The 19,525-nt window shown below is 46.3% G+C and overlaps 1 protein-coding gene across 1 annotated transcript in view; it reads right to left on the bottom strand.

The window, feature by feature from the left end:
- ATP2C2 (ATPase secretory pathway Ca2+ transporting 2) overlaps positions 1-13,804 on the bottom strand; it is an 83,978-nt gene extending 70,174 nt beyond the window's left edge. The window contains exon 1 of the mRNA XM_037816096.1: positions 13,539-13,804. Within this exon, the coding sequence (XP_037672024.1) occupies positions 13,539-13,637 (99 nt within the window). The 5' untranslated portion in view covers positions 13,638-13,804. The remainder of the gene's footprint in view (positions 1-13,538) is intronic.
- Between the last annotated feature and the right edge of the window lie 5,721 nt (positions 13,805-19,525).

Here is a 19,525-nt window from a genome sequence, read left to right as displayed (position 1 = left end):
CCCCTTCCCCAGACTTCTTTATCACCGATTTTCCAATCATGTTCCTTCCAAGTCCCTGACCATCCAGCCAAACCATTAGCAACAGGCTAGGAATCAGTATACAAACGCACTTCTGGCCAGTTCTCCTTCCAAGCAAAGAGAACAACTAGGTACATTGCTCAAAGTTCTGCCCACTGGGAGGATTTCCCCTCACCACTGTCCTTCAGGGACATCCCAGAAAGGGGCTGCAGTGCTGCAGCTGTCCACTTTCGGGTGGTGCCTGTATATCGTGCAGAACCATCTGTAAACCAGGCCCGAGTTTCCTCTTCCTCGGTCAACTGATTGTAAGGAACTCCCCAAGACGCCATAGCTATGGGCTGGGAAAGAGAAGGTAAGGTGGAAGGAGTCGGGGTCATGGGCATTTGGGCCACTTCCTCATGTAATTTACTTGTGCCTTCAGGACCCACTCGAGCTCTATCTCGTATATACCATTTCCATTTTATGCTGGAGTGCTGCTGTGCACGCCCAACTTTATGGCTTGGCAGATCAGACAACACCCAGCTCATGATAGGTAACTCAGGTCTCATGGTAACTTGGTGGCCCATGGTTAAGAGTTCTGTTTCTACTAAGGCCTAACAGCAGGCCAAAAGCTGTTTCTCAAATGGAGAGTAGTTATCTGCAGAGGATGGTAGGTTTTACTCCAAAATCCTAAGGGCCTGCATTGTGATTCTCCTATAGGAGCCTGCCAAGGTCTCCAAACAGCATCTCTATTTGCCACTGTTACTTCCAACACCATTGGATCAGCTGGATCATATGGTCCAAGCGGCAGAGCAGCTTGTACAGCAGCCTGGACCTGTCACAGAGCCTCGTCTTGTTCCGGTCCCCACTCAAAACTAGAAGCTTTTCTGGTCACTTGGTAAATGGGCTGGAGTACCACGTAAATGAGGAATATGTTGTCTCCAAAATCCAAAGAGGCCAACAAAGCATTGTGACTCTTTTTTGGTTGTAGGAGGGGCCAGATTCAACAGCTTATCCTTTACCTTAGAAGGGATATCTCGACAGGCCCCACACCACTGGACACCTAGAAATTTTACTGAGGTGGAAGGTCCCTGTATTTTTGTTGGATTTACTTCCCTCCTCTGCCACACAACTACCTTACCAACAAATCTAAAGTCGTTGCTACTTCTTGTTCACCAGGTCCAATCAACATGATATCATCAATGTAATGGACCAGTGTGATGTCTTGTGGGAGGGAGAAATGATCAAGATCCCTGCGGACAATATTATGACATAGGGCTGGACAGTTGATACACCCCTGAGGCAGCACAGTGAATGTAAACTGCTGGCCTTGGCAGCTGAATGCAAACTATTTCTGGTGGTCCTTATGAACAGCTATTGAGAAAAAAGCATTTGCCAGATCAATAGCTGCATACCAGGCACCAGGAAATGTGTTGATTTGTTCAAGCAATGATACCACATCTGGAACAGCAGCTGCATTGGAATCATCACCTGGTTAAGCTTATAATAATCCACTGTCATCCTCCAAGACCCATCTGTTTTCTGCACAGGCCAAATAGGAGAGTTGAAGATATTGGTCCCATCACCACCCCTACCTCCTTCAAGTCCCTAAGAGTGGCATTAATCTCTGCAATCCCTCCAGGAATCCAGTATTGTGTCTGGTTTACTATTTTGCTAGGCAACGGCAGTACCAGTGGCTTCCACTTAGCCTTTCCTACCATAATAGCCCTGAATCCACGAGTCAGGAAACCAATGTGAGGATTCTGCCAGATGCTCAGTATGTCTATTCCAATTATGCATTCTGGAACTGGGGAAATAACCACAGAATGGGTCTGGGGATGCACTGGACCCACTGTGAGACAGACCTGAACTAAAACTCCATCGATCACCTGACCTCCATAAGCCCCAATTCTGACTGGTGGACCAGAGTGATGTTTTGGGTCTCTTGGAATTAATGTCACTTCTGAGCCAGTGTCTAACAATCCCTGAAATATGCGATCATTTCCTTTTCTCCAATGCACAGTTACCCTGGTAAAAGGCCTTAGGTCCCCCTGGGGAAGACTGGGAGGAAGATTAATAGTATAAATTTTTGGCAGTGTAGCAGGGGCCTTCCCCTCATTTGAGGGGCTCTGGATCTGTAAACTGCCTCAAGTCTGGGAATTGATTAAGGGGCCATGACCCTCTGTTCTTGTAATTCAAGTTAGACTTTTGTTCACTTGACCCAGAATTCTGCTTATACAGAGCAAACAAAAATTTAGTAGACTGCCCATCTATTTTACTACAAGGTACTCCATGATCTGCTAGCCAATGCCATAAGTCTCTGTGAGTCAGATTATTTTGACTGCTGCCTTGAGCCTGTTTTCCATTATAGTAGCCATGCCCACCTTGTCTTTGGCAATTAACCGTGGCCACATGGCTTCTGCCTACTCAGGATTCAATTATCCCCATTGTGTTTAAGGATTCCAGCTCAGTGACAGCAGTTCCTACAGTAATATCTGACCTACAGGGAAGGGCGACCACAGAGCTCTTCAGGGATGATGGAGCTAGTCTCAAACTTATTCCTCACAGTTCTAGTAAAATGTGTGTCCTCTGGACATTCCAGGGGGTATGTGAGCAGGTCTTCCATGATAAATCCACTCTAACATTCCAATCTCTATGAGCCTTTGAATCCCCTCCTCTACATTATACCAAGGCAGTTCTGGCATTTCGACCTCAGGTAATGCCAGCCACCTTTTGATCCATGTTTCAGCCAACCACCCAAACAAACTGTTCATGCCCTTTCTATCTCCTCAAGCTACAACATTAAATGCAGAATCTCTGGTTAGTGGGCCTATATCAAGAAATTCAGCCTGATCCAATTTTATATTCTTTTCACCATTATCCCACACTCTTAATAGCCATTCCCACACATATTCCCCTGGTTTCTGTCTGTATAAGTTGGAAAACTCATACAATTCTTTTGGAGTATAGCGTACTTCCTCATGGGTAATACTTTGTACCTAACCCTTTGGGGCCTGTTGGGACTTTAGCCTAGTTATAGGTCTTGAAGAAAAGACAGGTGGTGGGGGTGGGTCATGAAAAGAACTAGAAGTACCCCTCAAGCCATTTACCTCAGGACATTCTATTGCAGTTTCATCTTGTGATACAGGATTAATCTCTCCAGACAGAGGAGGTCTGCTTCCTCAGGGGAGGTGATTATAGGTTTAGCAGGCACTGAAGGGTTCATCTCTTTAGGTGGGGGTTGGATGGCAGGCTCCCCAGGGCAGACTGGAGGTTGGGAAACTGTTTCCTTCAAGCAGGCTGGAGGTTTGGTAGCTGCCTCCTCAGGGCAGACTGGAGGTGGCGGGGTGGGGTGGGGACTGTTTCTTCAGGACAGGCAATTACAGGTATATCTAGCAAAGACTCAACAGAGCCCAAGGTTTCAGTGTCCTCACTGCCATTATTATCAATCCATATGGCCCCATCCCAAGTTTCAGGATCCCATTCTTTTCCAATCAAAGCCTTTACTTTAACACCAGACACACTGTGAGATTGAGATTTTAGTTTACGTTGTAAATCTGCTACTTGCACAATAAGACTCTGGGTCTGGTTTTCAGAAATCTCAAGTCTGCAGCTACAGGATATAAGATTTTCTTTCAGGGCACACAGAAATTTTTATATCTGTCATACGGTGCTTAAGTTTCAAATTTGAAGCCTTTAGCTCGTCCCTTTCTCCTATAACTTTATCCAGCATATCTAAGCACAACCAACCAACATCATTATATCTCTTCACTCTGGAAACCTCTGTTAAGGTGTCAAAAACACTGTCACCCAGAGCCTTGTTTTGTACAAGAGTACGATTAGGAAAATCAAATGGTGATCGCCATTGCCAACTCACGCCATGGACTGTCTTGATTATTAGAAATGGAGTCATTAGTGCCTCTGAATCCAATCAGAGTAGAAAACCAATTATAAACGCCCATTTTAAGATTCTATTCCTCAAGAACCTCTCCTGGTACCAAGTTATGTTTGTTAGGGTTCTCTAGGGAAACAGAATCAACAAGAGATATCAATAAATATAAGATTTTATAAAAGCGTCTCACGCAACTGTGGGGATGCACAAGTCCAAATTCTGCAGGGCAGGCAGCGAACTGGCAACTCTGATGAAGGTGTCTGATGAGCTCCTCAGGCAACGCTTTGCTGGTTAGCCAAAGAAGTGAAGGTCCTCTATCTTTCTCCCTTAAAAATCTTCAACTGATTGAATTAAATCCAGCTGATTGCATTCTCTCGCCCTTCACTGATGTAATCAGTCACAGCGCAGTCAACTGACTGATGATTTAATAAACCAGCCTTCTGGTTTATTAACCAGCCACAAATGTCCTTGCAGTAACAGTTAGGCCAGTGCTTGCTTGACCAGACAGCTGGGTACCATCACCTGGCCAAGTTGACACATGAACTTAACCATCACACAGTCTGTATTTCATTTTTTTCATATATCTCAGTAATGTCCTTGTTTTTACAGTGCTGTGTTTTATCTTTTCATTTTATTCTAGTAACATGTTCAACCTAAATTTCCTTTGAACCACATTCACATATATAATTCAGTGCTGTTAATTACATTCACAATATTATGCTCCCATCACCACCATCCATTTCCAAAACTTTACAATGAACCTAAACAGAAGTTCTGTACAAATTAAGCGTCAACTCTGCATTCCCCACACCCAACCCAGCCCTGGTAAACTATACCCTAGATTCCAGCTCTACTAGTTTGCTCATTCTAATTATTTCATGTCAGTGAGATCGTATGCTATTTATTCTTCTGGGTCTGGCTTATTTCACTCTGCATAATATCGTCAAGTTTCATCCATGTCGTCACATGTATCAGGACTCCATTTCTTTCTACAGCTGAATAATATTTAATGGTATGTATATATATATTTTATCCATTCATCAGTTGGTGGACTCTTGGGTTGCTTTCATCTTTTGGCAATTGTAAATAATGGTGCTATGACCATCAGTGTGCAAATATCTGTTTGTGTCCATGCTTTCAATTCTTCTGGGTGTACACCTTGAAGCGGGATTGCCAGGTCATATGGTAGTCCTATACTTAGCTTTCTGAGGAACCGCCAAGCTGTTCTCCACAGCGGCTCCACCATTTTAACATTCCCACCAGCAATGAATGCGGGTTCCTATTTCTTCACATCCTAATATTTTTAATTTTCTGTTAATTTTAATAAAAATTCTTAATAATTTTTTAAGAAGTGGTCCCATATTTTCATTTTGCACAGGGCCCCATTCTAGCACTGAGTCTTCCCACGGACCTGATACAGAGACAAGTAACTGTCACACATTAACTCAGGAAAAAAGGCACCATCCTTGTCATTCCCACTTTCCATATGGGGAAAACAAGGCACAGTGAAGCAAAGTAACTTCCCTCAAACCACAAAGCTGAGAGTCAAGCATGGGAGGGTGGGTTGACTGGGGAGCCGCGCCCTCTTGACCAGAGTGCACCAAGCTGCCAACGTGGGACTCCAACTCCCTCTCCCGCCCCTCCCTCCCCACGCCCCCTCACTCCCCCAGCAGGGTCTCTGATCTCAAGGTAGCTCAGGCCTAGAGAGCCCCCCTCTCGCGTCTCCCCATTAAGCTGGTCTCCTGAATGCTGGTGGGACACCCTAGCAGAGGGCAGTTGGGCACTGTCAAAGTCACAAAGGCTGTGCCCTCTGGACCCAGCAGTGACACTTGCAGGTGTGGGGCCAGCAGGCAGACTTGCAGGTTTGAGTTAAGACACACAGCAGGGTGGGTATGCATTGCTCACAGCAGGTTGCCTGTGAAAGCGAGACAACAAAACAAGCTCCATTGTCCACCCAGGACCTCTGGACTTCCCCAGGGTGCAAAGATGCAGGAGGACATGATTTTTCTCCCAAAGTGGAATGATCTCCAAGAGTTATTTTAAAAAGTGATGCACATACTAGCATCTAGATATACTAGCTCTGCAAAAAAAAAAAGAGAGAGGGTGATATGTATATGCACTTTTATAGGCTGGTAAATCCTTCTGGAAGGATCTACAAGAAACTGGACACAATTGATAAGACACACCAAGGAGAGAGAGAGGGGCATGACTGTAATGATGCCTGCCTTTTGAATCCCTGGAATTTTATAACATGTGCAAATATTAACTACTCACAACACTAACTCCCCCTCTTCTGGCTCTATGCTCGCCTATGCTCTGTGGGACGAGCAACCACACAGACTCCTAAACGGGTCAAGTGAACTGCAGAGAAGAGCCTTGGAGGTAAATATTCATCCCCTGAAGTGCCCTTGCTGTACCTTGCATGCTGTGGGCACAGAACAAATACTTACAAACTGTAAGATTGTGGGGAAAAAAACTGCACTAAAAATATCGTGAATGGAATCAAATGGCAAATAAACTGGTAAAAACTACTTTCTACAAATATTACTGATGTGGACAATGTCCTTCACATATAAAGAACCCTGGCAAATAAATAAGCAAAATCCAGAAGATGCTGAGAAACAGAATGAGCAAAGGACATGAATCAACAATTTTGAAGAAGGAATATAAATGGTTAACAAACATGTAAAAATCATCACCCATGTTAGTAATGCTGGATCTAAAGATTCTCATCAACTCGGCAAATAACAACAACAACAAAAAAAGATAAACCTCAATGTAAACCTCAATGGCTATTATGGGTGTGATGAAGCAGATGATCATATCATTACCACAAGAAAACAAATTAGTTTAACTCTTCTAAAATTCATTTGGCAATATCAATGTAGGAAGAGATGAGGGGCTGGCAAAAATCTTTTAGATAGGACACTACAGCCCAGCTACTCCCACCCAGCCGAGAAAAGCCTGCCAGATCTAAAACCCCATCATCCTTTTTCTCCCCTCCATGTTTCCCTCTTTTATTTTTCAAATAGCTCTTTTTTTCTGTTTACAAAAACAAACCATGTTGAAGAAAATTTGGAAAACAGGGAAGACTCCAAAAAGAGAAGTAGCCACTCCAGGATAAACACTGTTAAAAATGATCTTTCCAGACATTTTTCTCTGCATGTTGTAAACATTTGTTTCTTCAGAACAGACTATGAATGCACAATTATATGGTGATTCTGTGAACCACTGATTGCACACTTTGGACGGATTGTATGGTGTGTGAATGTATCTCAATAAAATTACATTAAAAAAAGAAGAGACTACGACCTCTTTGTTTTCACCTGATATATCAAACAAAGTAATTATGGCAAAATAATTGCTGAATCCAAGTAGTAAGTACACAGTTTTCTATTCTTTCTACTTTTCTGAATGTTCGACATTTTCCATAAGAAAAATGTTAGTTAACATCATAACCATCTTTCTGTGTCTTTATGTATTCTTCTACAGCACCAATTTCAGTGTTCGCATAGAATTCTATCATATTGACGTACAATAATACATATAAGCAAACCTCTACTAATGGGCATTTTGGTTGCTGATACTTCTTTCATATTTTGAGTATCTCATTCCCAATTTGATAATCTTTCTATCACATCCGATGTCAGACAAGCCCGTGTCTATATGAGCCTCAGAGCACCATCCAAATACTGTTCTTCTCAACTTCTGCCTTTGAAGGTTAATCTTGATCCTTTATACGGCTTTTTTTTTTAATTCAGTTTTTTCGAGATATATTCAGATACCATACAATCATCCATGTCTATATGACTTTTGAGGTCCCTGAACAAGCTTTCCGAGAACTTCCCCTTCCCTTTCTTGATAGATTATTGGGTGGGGGGCAGGTGGAAAGAGAACGTGCACTCCCAGATCTTTCCTGACTTACATTTCCTTAGCAGCTGCCTGGGCCCTCCTGGGGGCAGCCTCGGATTCCGGAACACCCACCCCACAACTTGTGCGCACACAGTTCCCAGCCCCAGGGCCCCCCAAGCCCCGTTCCTGCCGCGGGGCCCACGAAGAGGCCACTGATTCACACCCCAGAAGGTCCTCTGGTCCTTCTAGTTCCCGCCCCTTAGGAACTTGGGGGATCTGGGATTCTTTATTCTTAATAATAATAAGGCTCATGGTGTTAAGATTTCAGACAGAGATTCCAGGACAGTGTCTTCAGATACTCTTGAGAGTCTGTTCCCTCCCTGAGAACTTACTAATTTTGAATATGTGTTTCAATGATGAGCCCAATTAATACAGACCTTCTTATAACAAAGTGTGGTGATGTGACACCGCGACCCACTATTTGTGACATCAAGTGACGTCCAAATAAATGATGAAGGGCACACTCTAGGGACGCGAGTTTCACAGGCCTCCCAGAGGAAAACCAGCAGGAGCATCGAATCCGCGGATGGCATCCACGCATGATATTGGCACGTTGGCTCTAAAATCCCCAAACCGGGAGAACTGCGGTCACACTGCAGGTGTCCTCTGAGTCCAGCCTTTGCGCACAGCAACACGCCACAATCGATGCGCACGACATGTGGTCATAAATACAAATACATGCAAAATAAAGAAATATTTTTTCATCGATGCCCAATGCGCACTTTACCTCCACCAAACGAGCCTGTACTACGTTATCAAATGACAGCCAAGGAGCCGGCACTCACGAGCTGCTTGCCAGCAGTTGTGGTTGCGTGTCAGGCCGGGTGATCCTAAATGAGCAAACTCTCGACATATTTAAACACTATTTTGCACACCTATGCATGAATAGACAGTCTCAGCACTAGTGGTAACAAAATCAAAATTCAGAAAGAATCTAAATGAAGACTAAGGCCCAAGTCTAATGAAAACATTGACAAAAATAGGTAATTATTAAGCAGACAAGGTGTCAAGTGTGGTTCAAAGTTTGTTTTGTTTTGTTTTTAATGTGAATGATCTCCTTTAAGAAAATATTTCTCCCTACGACTGCCATGGGCAGCCTCCAAGAGCCCGTCGCCCCAGCCTCTGGTAGGCACACCTTTGCCTCCTGCCCTCCCCTGTGTGGAGCTGGACCCAGATGTGCTGCCAATGAATAAAAGACAGCGGAAGTGGCGGGAGGTCACCTCCAAGAGTAGGTTTCAAGAAGACTGCTGCCTGGAGTTGGGTGTGCTCTGCTACCCTGCTTGGCCTTGGGGACGCCGCTGCCAGGTTGTGAGACGGCCCGAGGAGCCACGTGGTGAAGGACAAGGCCTGAAGCAACCACCAGAGCACACTTGCGAGAGGAACCTCCCTGCTCCCACCCCTTGAGCCTTCAGATGAGACGCTGCCCTGGCCAACGGCTTCACTGTAACCCCACTGTACCCCTACAGTAACCCCAGATCCAGGGGCCCCAGCCAAGATGCACCCAGATGCCTGACCCACAGACTCTGAGAGATAACAAACCTTTGTGGTCTGAAGCCACTAAGCTCTGGAGTAACTTGTTACACAGCAGCAGGTAGCTAATACAACAACCAGACAACATCACCAATTGAGTTTCAATAAAACACACCAGTCATTTCAAAAGATGGATGTTACATTTGTACTGTATAATTGTATTGATAAATTCAGTTTGATTTTATAGTTGAATTATAAGCATGCAGCCACGTTTACTGCAAGTTTTACACTTATACATATTTAAATCACATGGTAACACATAATTTAAGACAATACTGAAGGTTGCAATAGCTTTCTTTAAAAAGATGTCCATATATTCCTAAAATTTGGGAAGCATCAGGTTAAGGGTTTGTATGTATATGTGTGTGTGTGCAAGAGAGAGAGAGAGAGCAAACCTCAGGTTAAGGGTGTGTATGTGTGCGTAAACCTCAAAATCCGTCCCCTATCTTTCCTTCTTTCAACCAGAGCATGATTTCATAAAAACACAAACCTGACCATATCTGTTTAGTTCACCATATTCCTAACGCCTGGCACATCTGGGAATCAACAAATGAATGATGGTCATGCCTTGGGGACGCTGCTGCCAGGTTGTGAGACGTTAAGCCCTTCAAAGGATTCCTGTTGCTCTAAGGATAAAGCCCTAGAAATAAATCTTTAGCTCAGCCCCCTTAGTCCGCCTCTGCCCTCCCCATCTCCCTGACCCCAACCCCCGAACCTCACTCGCTCTCCGTCAACCTCTGCCCTTCGCCCAGCCTTTGCCCCCCTACCAATCTTAAACATCACTTCGCCCTCCCAGCCCCTGCACACCTGTCGTTAAACAGTCAACCGTGGACTCTAGTTTGGTGCCCATCTCTGTCCACCAGGATGGGGCACCACGAGGGCTGGGGCCTGGGCCTCCTTTTCACCATTGCTGCCTGGTCCACACGAGGCAAGCTGTGAATGCTGGGCGAACGACGGGGCGGTCACGACATGCCCCTGTGGGAACGCAGCCCTCGCTCTGGAGAGCCCAGGAAGATGAATCAGTTCATCCGCCAGGAAGGCAGCGCGGGCCAGGCCGGGCCTCAGCCGAGACCTGGGAATCCCGTGGGGTAGGGACACTTCCCCAAGCTTGCCCATGATCAGGGAGCAGGAATTTCTGGTCCGACGTTCTCTTCACTCTGACTTTCAGGGCAGCAGAGAAGCCTTTTCTAATCATTAAATTAAGGGAGTGGTGTGGGCTGAATCACATCCCCCCAAAAAGATGTGCCAAAGCCCTAACTCCTGGCACCCTGGAATGTGACTTTATTTGGAAAGCGGGTCCCTGTAGCTGTCTATTTAGATGTGGGGATACTGGATTAGGTGGGCCTCTGGTGCCTTTCTAAGAAGAGTCACTGGGGTACACACCAGGAGCAGGTCCTGTAAAGGGGGACAGGGCCTGGGCGGGGGGGGGGGGTCAGGGAGGAGGCCCCCCCCCTCCGGGCAGCAGCTTTTGGAGGGAGCACGGCCCTGCCCACACCTTGATTTTGAACTTCTGGCCTCCAGAGCTGGGAGACAATAAAAGCCTGTGTTTTAAGCCCCCAGTTTGTCCTAATCCCCTGGAAACTAATACATGGCCTCTGCACGCCTTTCTTTTCCTTATCCCACAAAAGCGCCACGTGGAGGAGTGCGCTATCCCTGGAGCTGGTGAGCAATGGGCTCAGACCCAGCCACCGGTGCTCCCTGTCTCAGTCGCCGTTCCCCACCCTGTCACTCTGCTTCACTTTCCGTCCTTGCTCCCATGACCACAGGATCTCAGACACCTATGTCGGTTGCTCGGTTGATTGCCGGGCTCTCTCATGAAATGTTTTGTATACAGCTGTATCTCAGCACTGCATGCAGTCGGTCTCAACAAGTGAGTGAGTAAGTGAATGAGTGAGTGAATGAATGAAAGCAGCACCACCTCTGAGCCTGGACTTCCTCATCTAGGAAATGATTGCAGTAGTAACACTCACCTGGGAGGGGAGAGGGCTGAGCAAGGCCCAGCAGGAGCCGTTTGTTAGTAATGCACACACTCTATTAGTGCTTTATTTTACTGGTATATTAGTGCTACATTGTATTAGGATTTGTGTTACAATGTAGCAGGGGGAACTCAGCAAGGGAGCTGGGTGGCTCAGAGGTCACAGCAAGGACGTGACATCCAGGAGGCACTCCTAAAAGGAGGCTTTGACAATTACAGAGACAATCACCCTGAGCAGGCATCGCCTCGTTCCCAAACTTTCTGGAAAGAAAAGGCGCCAAATCGGAAGATGCAAGTCTGAGCACTAAGCAGCTCAGGCGCTGTGTTCACCTGCCAGGAATGAGGCCGCCCCCGGCTCCCTCCCTCATCAGACTCCCCGTGCGCCTTCCTTGTAATTTCCTGTGTTTGCACAAGGCGCCTTTAGAGACAGGCATCCTGTTTCTCAGCTGGTCTTTGCTGCCTGGAGAACCCACCTCCCCGGCCGCGCACTGCCAAGTCATCACACCTGCTGCCCACGTCAGGCCGGCACCCAGGTCCACAAGCAAGTGGGTAAGCACCCCACATGCCCCAGACAGGCTCAAGATCTGCCCAACCTTTGGGGGCCCTCTGAAAAGTTTTGGGGAGCGACACCCACCTTGAGGAAGAGATCAAAATCCAAAGGGGCCCCGGCCTCTGCACTCATGTTACATCACCCAGCAGAGCCAAACATCCCTAAAACCTCACCTTAGCATACTGTGCATCAGGAGTGTTTGGAAAAGACTTTGTAGCAGGGGGAACACAGCAAGGTAGCTGGGTGGCTCAGATGTCACAGCAAGGATGTGACATCCGGGAGGCACTCCTGAAAGGAGGCTTTGACAATTACGGAGACAATCACCCTGAGCAGGCATCGCCTCTTCCCCAAACTTTCTGGAAAGAAAAGGCACCAAAATCAAAGCATGGAAAGGAGGAAAAGTGGGGTGGGGGTGGGGGTGGGGGTGGGGGTGTAACATCGGAAAGGCCAGCCATTTGGCAAACTAACCTCAGACCATTTGAGCAGAATGCTTGGCAAAGCATACAAGTAGAGAAATGGATCCCGACCAAATCCTATCAATGTTTAACACACATCACTTCAGAAAAAGAGATCATTTGAAAGCTTCTAGTTTACATGGCACTGCAGTCTAGCACCCTGACACCAGAATTCTCACTCCAACACCAATTCTGAAAGCTGTTTTTCAAACACCCAAATATGTAAAAATCATAAAACCAAACTGTTTTGACTGTTGTCATTCATTGCGAGAAAAATTAAAATTTTTAAACCAAGTATTTTTCAGCTGATCTTTTTCATTAAAAAACAAATTCAGCTTTGAGTTTTTCCCTCCATCAGTCAAAAGGCCACTGCAGGGTTGTATTCTCATGAGCAAGCTCAGGGGAGTCTTTTGGGAATTTTATTTTTGAATGACAGAGCTTGAAAGGAAAAAAGTAAGCAATAAACCTCAGACACACAGAGATACTTCTGCAAAAACTCCAGCGACCTCTCCCCTTAAATTGTGCAAGGAGTTGCACTTAAAAAGCAAAGGGGAAAGTCACCAGCCCTGGATTCCACTAGTCAAAGTAGCAGGAAGGGCTTTCTTTGGTGCTTCCTCAGTTTTTAGGCTGATAAACTCCCCTGCCCTAGAAATCTTTTGGTTTATTCTAAGGGGTGCCCCGGAGATCACTCATGCGAATGTGAGTGGTTTTTTAAAAAGTGCGCTGGTGATTGGGAAAGTGAAGCGAAGAGGTCCGTCTACTTTTGATCTCTTGATATCCACTGTTATTGCTACTATTCTTGCCAAAACATTTGAGCAACCACTTTTAAAAATATTACTTACATAATTTTAATTTTTTTCAATTCAAGTAGCTTTAAAAGACCATATAGTAGCCTGGGTGGGGAGACGGATAAACCTAGGTTGAATTACCTGGAGTTTAAAGTCTGTGTTTAAATGCAGCGTAACCTGCGTTAAATTCCCAGCTAGATCACCTCCTAATCGTGCACCCCTTAACGGCCTCAGTTTTCCATCTACAAAACGGGCTGCCTGTGAGGGTTAAATGCTAAGCGTCCGGCCGGGTGCATACAGGAGAGCTTGCACTGATATGAGGAGGGGTTTCCTTCTACGGACAGAGTGAGGAGGGCGAATTGATAGCATCCCGCAAAGGGGGTCTTGGGGGGCTGGGGTAGGGTGGGAGGGTGCCGCGCGCCCCGTCGCCCGGACTCACCAGGGCTTCCAACTCGCCCCTCTCCAGCGGCTCGTACTGGTGGCCCGCGCGGAAGAAGGGGAGTTTCTGCAGGAACTTGGAGAAGCGGCGCTTTACCATGGTGAGCAGGCCGAGGCCCCCGAGCAGCCTCCTGGCCGGCCGGCGACCGCCCTGCGCGGATCCCTCGGTCCCTGGCGAGGCCGGGAGCGGCTGCGCGCGCCCAAGCCTCCAGGGCCAGGCCCGGGTTACCAGGTAGCCGCCTACCTGCCCGCCGCAGGTGAGGCCCCGCCCCCGGGCCGCCCTCGGCGCACCTGGCGTCGCCCTGCCCCCGCCCTGCGAGATCGGCTGGGACTCCCCGGCCCTAGACGGTTAGGGAAGGCCGGGGGGGCTGCAGCGTTGCCCCAGAGCCTGGTTCTTTCCCCAAACTTGCCAGAACATAACAATCACCTAGGGTTGGTGTCAAAAGTGGGGGAGCAAACGCTGAACGTGCGAATTTCCAGCTGCCTTCCAATCCTCAGTCATTGAGTCTGGAGTCCACCTGGAAGCTGAGAATTTAAAGATTCTCCTGGGGAACCAGGCGAGCCGCTGGAAGAGAGGTGGTTGGTTGGGGGAGCTGGGCCGGACCCCCACCTGCTGCCTGGCAGTTCTGGACTTGCCACTCCACTTCCCTGAGCAGGCAGCCCCCCACCTGTAACTGAGGGAGGAGAAGACAGCTCAGATCTTACTCCAGGGCCTGGGACTGAAATCTGAGAGCTGGAGTTGTTTGGGGGCCACCACTGGCTTTGGCCTCTGAGTAGTTTGGTCCCTTCCCCCTCACGGGCAGGATGGGATCCACAGGTTTCTTAAATTGTGTAACATGGTGCTTGTGAGAGCACCTGCTTCATAGTGAAACTGAGAGGATTATATGGATGTTGTTGCATATAAAGGGCCGGGGACAGGGCTTGGCATGGAGCATGCATTCATATTTCCATCCTGCCCATCATCATCACCACTACCACCACCAGCCCAGGGAAGCTCACAAAGGATGTGAGTGAATGTGCTGCGTAGAGGTTTCCCCTCCCAGAACCTGCATCAAGAGTGCAAGGGCTTTGGTTTCAGGTGCAACTGAAATCCATAATCAGACTCCCTACTTGCAGCTGGGTGGCTTTGGGGACAGCTGGGCCACCCCTTCTGTGCCTTGGTTTCCTTATCTATAGAGTGGAGTCACTCAGGGACCATAGGAGATGGGGTGTGCATTTGTCCAGTTAATTGAGATGCCCCTTTTGAGCAAATAATTGCCACCTACCTCACCTGCTCCCCAAGGGCTGGTCACCCCAGCCCCATTCAACCCAACAGGCCATTCTCATCTCTCCTGCATCTTCTCCCTTTAATAAAATAAAAGATGCTACCAACGTCATGCTGTCCCCACCCCACCAATTTCAGCAAAGGCCCAGGTCAACCTAAACCCTGGAATAAAGGGGACAAACCAAAACTCTGGTGTGGAGTCAGTCCCAGATTTAAATTTGAATCCTACACCTGTGCCTTCTAGATGTGTCACGTGGGCAACTTTCTTCCCTTCTCTGTGCCTCGGTTTCCTCTTCCATTAAATGGGGATGATTCTACCTACCTGTTCCACTCAGGGTCCTGGCAGGACACAGATGACACCTGCAGAGTGGGTGGTTTGAGGAGAGCTGGCTAAACAGACTACCTGTAAATGTGTAGGCAAAGGGGAGAAACCACAAGGGATCCCGCAGTTGCCCAAGATTCGCAATGGTGAGAAGTCACTGCCATCCCTAGGCCTGGAGGGCAAGGAGGGAAAACAGTTACCTGGAGAGGGGAGCCTGGTGGAGAGACCCCCTGGTCAGAGCAGTCAGTGAGAAGGAAATGCAAGTCCGAGAGCAAGGGAGGCTGGGTGCAGCCCATTGGGCTGAGAACTGGGACAAGGGTGGACAAGGGTGTAGGGGGCCTGGAGGAGCAAAGGGGAGCTAGGCGGAACCTGACATCACAGCGCTGTTGAACGGACTAAAGCTAATATTTGCAGAGGACCTGGTAAAGTACCTGCAGTGGTAAGTCCTTAGAAAATTCTGTCATTAAAAAAAGGATATATGAGAATTCAGCTAAGCTATTCTCAGATTCTTTCCCACTGACATTTCATGAATTTAATGTAGTTTTGGATCCAGGGGAGAAGACCTCCTTATGGACACAGAACTTCATACTTTTCCAAGGTGTTCCTCAAACATCCTTTCTCCAGGGCAAAAAGAAGTTAGTCTTGGCAAGGAGTGATGGGTTGGTCAAAGCCCAGCCCTCTTTGCATCCCATCCCCGTGGTCATTGTTCCAGCTCAGAGATGTCAAGGCTGGACTTTGTGGACCAGGTTTAAGAACCCCCAGAACATTCAGGAAGGAAATTCTGGGTGATTGTGCCAGTTTGGATGTTTTATGTCCCCCAAAGCTCCATGTTCTTTGATGCAGTCTTGTGGGGGCAGATGTATTAGTGTTGATTAGGTTGGAACCTATTGATTGAGTGTTTCCATGGAGATGTGACTGAATCAACTGTGGGCAAGACCTTTGATTGGATAATTTCCATGGAGGTGTTACCCCACCCATTCAGGGTGGGTGTTAATAAATCACTGCCATATAAAACAGCTGACAGACAGAAGGACTTCAGAGAAGCTGCAGCTTTCAGAGACATTTTGAAGATGGCTGTTGAAAGCTGACACTTTGGAGAATGCCATTTTGAAATGCAACCCGGGAGCAAGCAGACACCAGCCACGTGCCTTCCCAGCTAACAGAGGTTGTCCAACGCCACTGGCCTTTCTCCAGTGAAGGTACCTGTTGTTGACGCCTTACCTTGGACACTTTACGGCCTTATGACTGTAACTGTGTAACCAAATAAACCCCCTTTATAAAAGCCAATCCATTTCTGGTATTTTGCATAAGGCAACATTAGCAAACCACAACAGTGATGGATTTTATGGAGCACCTGGGCCTGTTGATATGGAGTGGACCACAGGAGAAGGCAGCTAAAGAGAGCAGCCTTATGACTGGAAGCCACTGAATGGGCACCCTGAGTACCAGTTTTGGTAACATTTTTGGTTTGGTTGCATGGTGATCAGAAAATGTAGCCTATGCAATGTCTGCTTTTTTGTTTTTCTTTCTTTGTTTATTGAGATTTTATACCTGGTTTGTATGCAGTTTTTGTAAATGTTTCAAGGGCATCAGAAAAGTTGGTGCATTCTTCTTCAAGGGGATAAAATTAGTTTTGTATCTATTCATTCTATCTTCTAGTTACAGTATGTGCTTATTTACTTTTTGACTAATTGATCTGATATGAGATGATAATGAAGAGTTTAAATTCCTTGCTCTAATTGCTTTCCTGTCCATTTTTTCCTGGTATTTCTGAATTTTTGCTTTTTGTATTAAACTGCTCTGTTGGTTAATATATAATGATTTCCCTGTTGATTATAATTTTTGTAAATGTTTAATGCCATCTCTATCTCACTAAAATGAGTCCCTTAAATTCCACTTTGCCGAGTCGATATTGCCACCGCTGTTTCCCTATTGCCAAATCTGTTATCTGTATTTGATATTTTATTTTTTAGTTGTCCTTGTCTCATTTTGCACCAGCGTAAGCTTGATGATGTCAGGGAACCTGTCTGTCTTCATCATTGTGTAGTTGCTGGGTCTCTAGCACAGTTCCTGAAGCATAATAAATGCCCCCAAATATTTATTGAATGTGTCTCTCTCATAAGCAGCAGATCATTGAATTTGTTCTTAATCACATTTGCGCTCATTTGCTTTATAATAGGGAGTTTTATTGTGTTTACCTTGTTATAATTGTTACCTAATTGTTATAATTAGACTGATTTCTGTCCTCCTCTTACAACTTTTATTTCCATGCTTCTTGAGGCAAGCACTGTGCTATTTGCTACTGTATTTACTGTTTTAGAAATGAACAGCCCATTTAAAATTCAATCAGGATAACACCTCTTAGGTTTTAATGTATTGGAATAGCTAGAAGTATATACCTGAAACTACCAAACTCCAACCCAGCAGTCTGGACTCCTGAAGACAATTATATAATAATGTAGATTACAAGGGGTGACAGTGTGATTGTGAAGACCTTGTGGATCACACCCCCTTTAGCTAGTGTATGGATGAGTGGAGGAATGGGGATAAAAACTAAAGGACAAATGGGGTGGGATTGGGGGATGATCTGGGTGTTCTTTTTTCACTTTTATTTTTTATTCTTGTTCTGGTTCTTTCTGATGTAAGGAAAATGTTCAGAGATAGACTGTGGTGATGAACGCTTAACTATGTTATACTGTGGACAGTGGATTGTATATCATGGATGATTGTATGGTGTGTGAATGTATTTCAATAAAACTGAATTTAATTAAAAAAATTCAATCAGGAATTATCTGAAAGCATTTCAGAAGTAAAGACAAAAATCTGTAGTCTTTTTTATTTCCTTTTACAGAGTAAAATTATTTTGGTTTTGATTTTCACTTTTGTTTCTCAGCCCTTTGCTTGTTTTCATATTCTTAGCAATTTAATCTAATTGTCTTTTTTTTTTTTTTTGTCATGTGTTGTCAGTTTTACCTTAGCAATCACACCTGCTATTTATAGTTCTTTCTACCATCCTTTCTTAGTTCTGTAACTTTGGTTGGTTTCCACAGGTTTCACCACTGATTTCAAGATTTTTCCCTCAGGAATGTTTATCTGCCTTTAGCCTGCAGGATTCTAGAGGAATCTCTCAAGGAATCTCTTCAGACAAGACAATTGGCTGGAAACTGTGAGATTCGAAGCTCTGAGGGCCGTCCTGGTGCATCACCAGCCTGAGCCAAGGGGGGACTGTGCGAGCACACCCAGCCGTTCCTGAAGCGTCTGCTCTGGGCCCGGTGGACAGTGAGGCCACAGCATTCCCACTCCCAGTCACTCTCATCATGCAAGTGATGTCATCTCCTTACCTGTAAGCTAACACACATGAGACATGCTGGCAGAAAGCCACCACATCGTCCCAAGGCACCTGAAAGTATTTGGTAATGAACCTCACGAGTCATAAAGCTGGCATTTGAAGGTATTTAGAAAGTGTATGCTGTATTCTAAACAGTTTTTTTTTTTAATTTCAGGAATTAGTTGGAAATTATGGTTCCTAAGCAAAGGCTCAGATCTGTTTTGTTTTGTTCTGGCTGTGGATGTAGGCAACTAATATAATTATTTTATAGATGAAGAAATTGGGGCTCAGAGAGGTTAAGCCGCTTTCATCCGTTCATTCAGCAAATATTTTTAGGCCCCTGCTCAGGCCCTCTCCACTCAGGCCCTTTGCCTGTCTCTTCAACCTCGGGTTCGAGTCCAGACCTCTTTTCATACCCCTCAGGGCTGCCAGGCCCAGGCCCCGGCCCTCTGCCTGTCTCCAACTCCCCTCCTGAGCCTTAACCAACTCCCTGCCCTCCTCAAGGCCCCGGCTGCTCACTCTCCCTGCTCCAGCCTTGGCATGAGCTGTCCCCTCTGCCTGGGACACTCCCCAGAAGCCCCTCTCACCGCACTGCCTGCTGCTCAACCTTCAGGTCTTACCTTAATTGAGTTTCTCCTGAGAGGTGTTTCCTGCTTCCCAGACCAAGAGCGGTTGGGGGAGGTGCTTTGCTACAGTCACAAGTTCAAAAGGAAGCACTGAGTGTAATCCCCTGCAGACAGCCCAATGCCCATCAATGGTGGGACAAATAAATAAAGGTGACCTGTCCATGCAAAGGAATACTACGCAGCCATGAAAAGGAATGAAGCACTGATCCGAGCCACAACATAGATGAACCTTGAAGGCCTCATGCTCAGTGAAAGAAGCCAGACACAAAAGGTATATGATTCCATGTATATGAAATGTCCAGAATAGGAACTCCATGGAGACAGAGAGTGGATCTGTGGTCACTGGGGTGAGAGAGCTGGAGTGGGGGGTGGGGGTAGGGGGAAGGGGATGGGGAGAGGAGCAATTACTAATGGGTGAGGGTTTCTTTTTTAGGGTGAGGAAAATGTT

Source organism: Choloepus didactylus, chromosome 22 (genome assembly GCF_015220235.1).
Source record: "Choloepus didactylus isolate mChoDid1 chromosome 22, mChoDid1.pri, whole genome shotgun sequence".
Taxonomy (NCBI): Eukaryota; Metazoa; Chordata; class Mammalia; order Pilosa; family Megalonychidae; genus Choloepus; species Choloepus didactylus.
The sequence above is the reverse complement of the archived record's forward strand: the minus strand, read 5'-3'. Positions and strand labels throughout refer to the sequence as shown.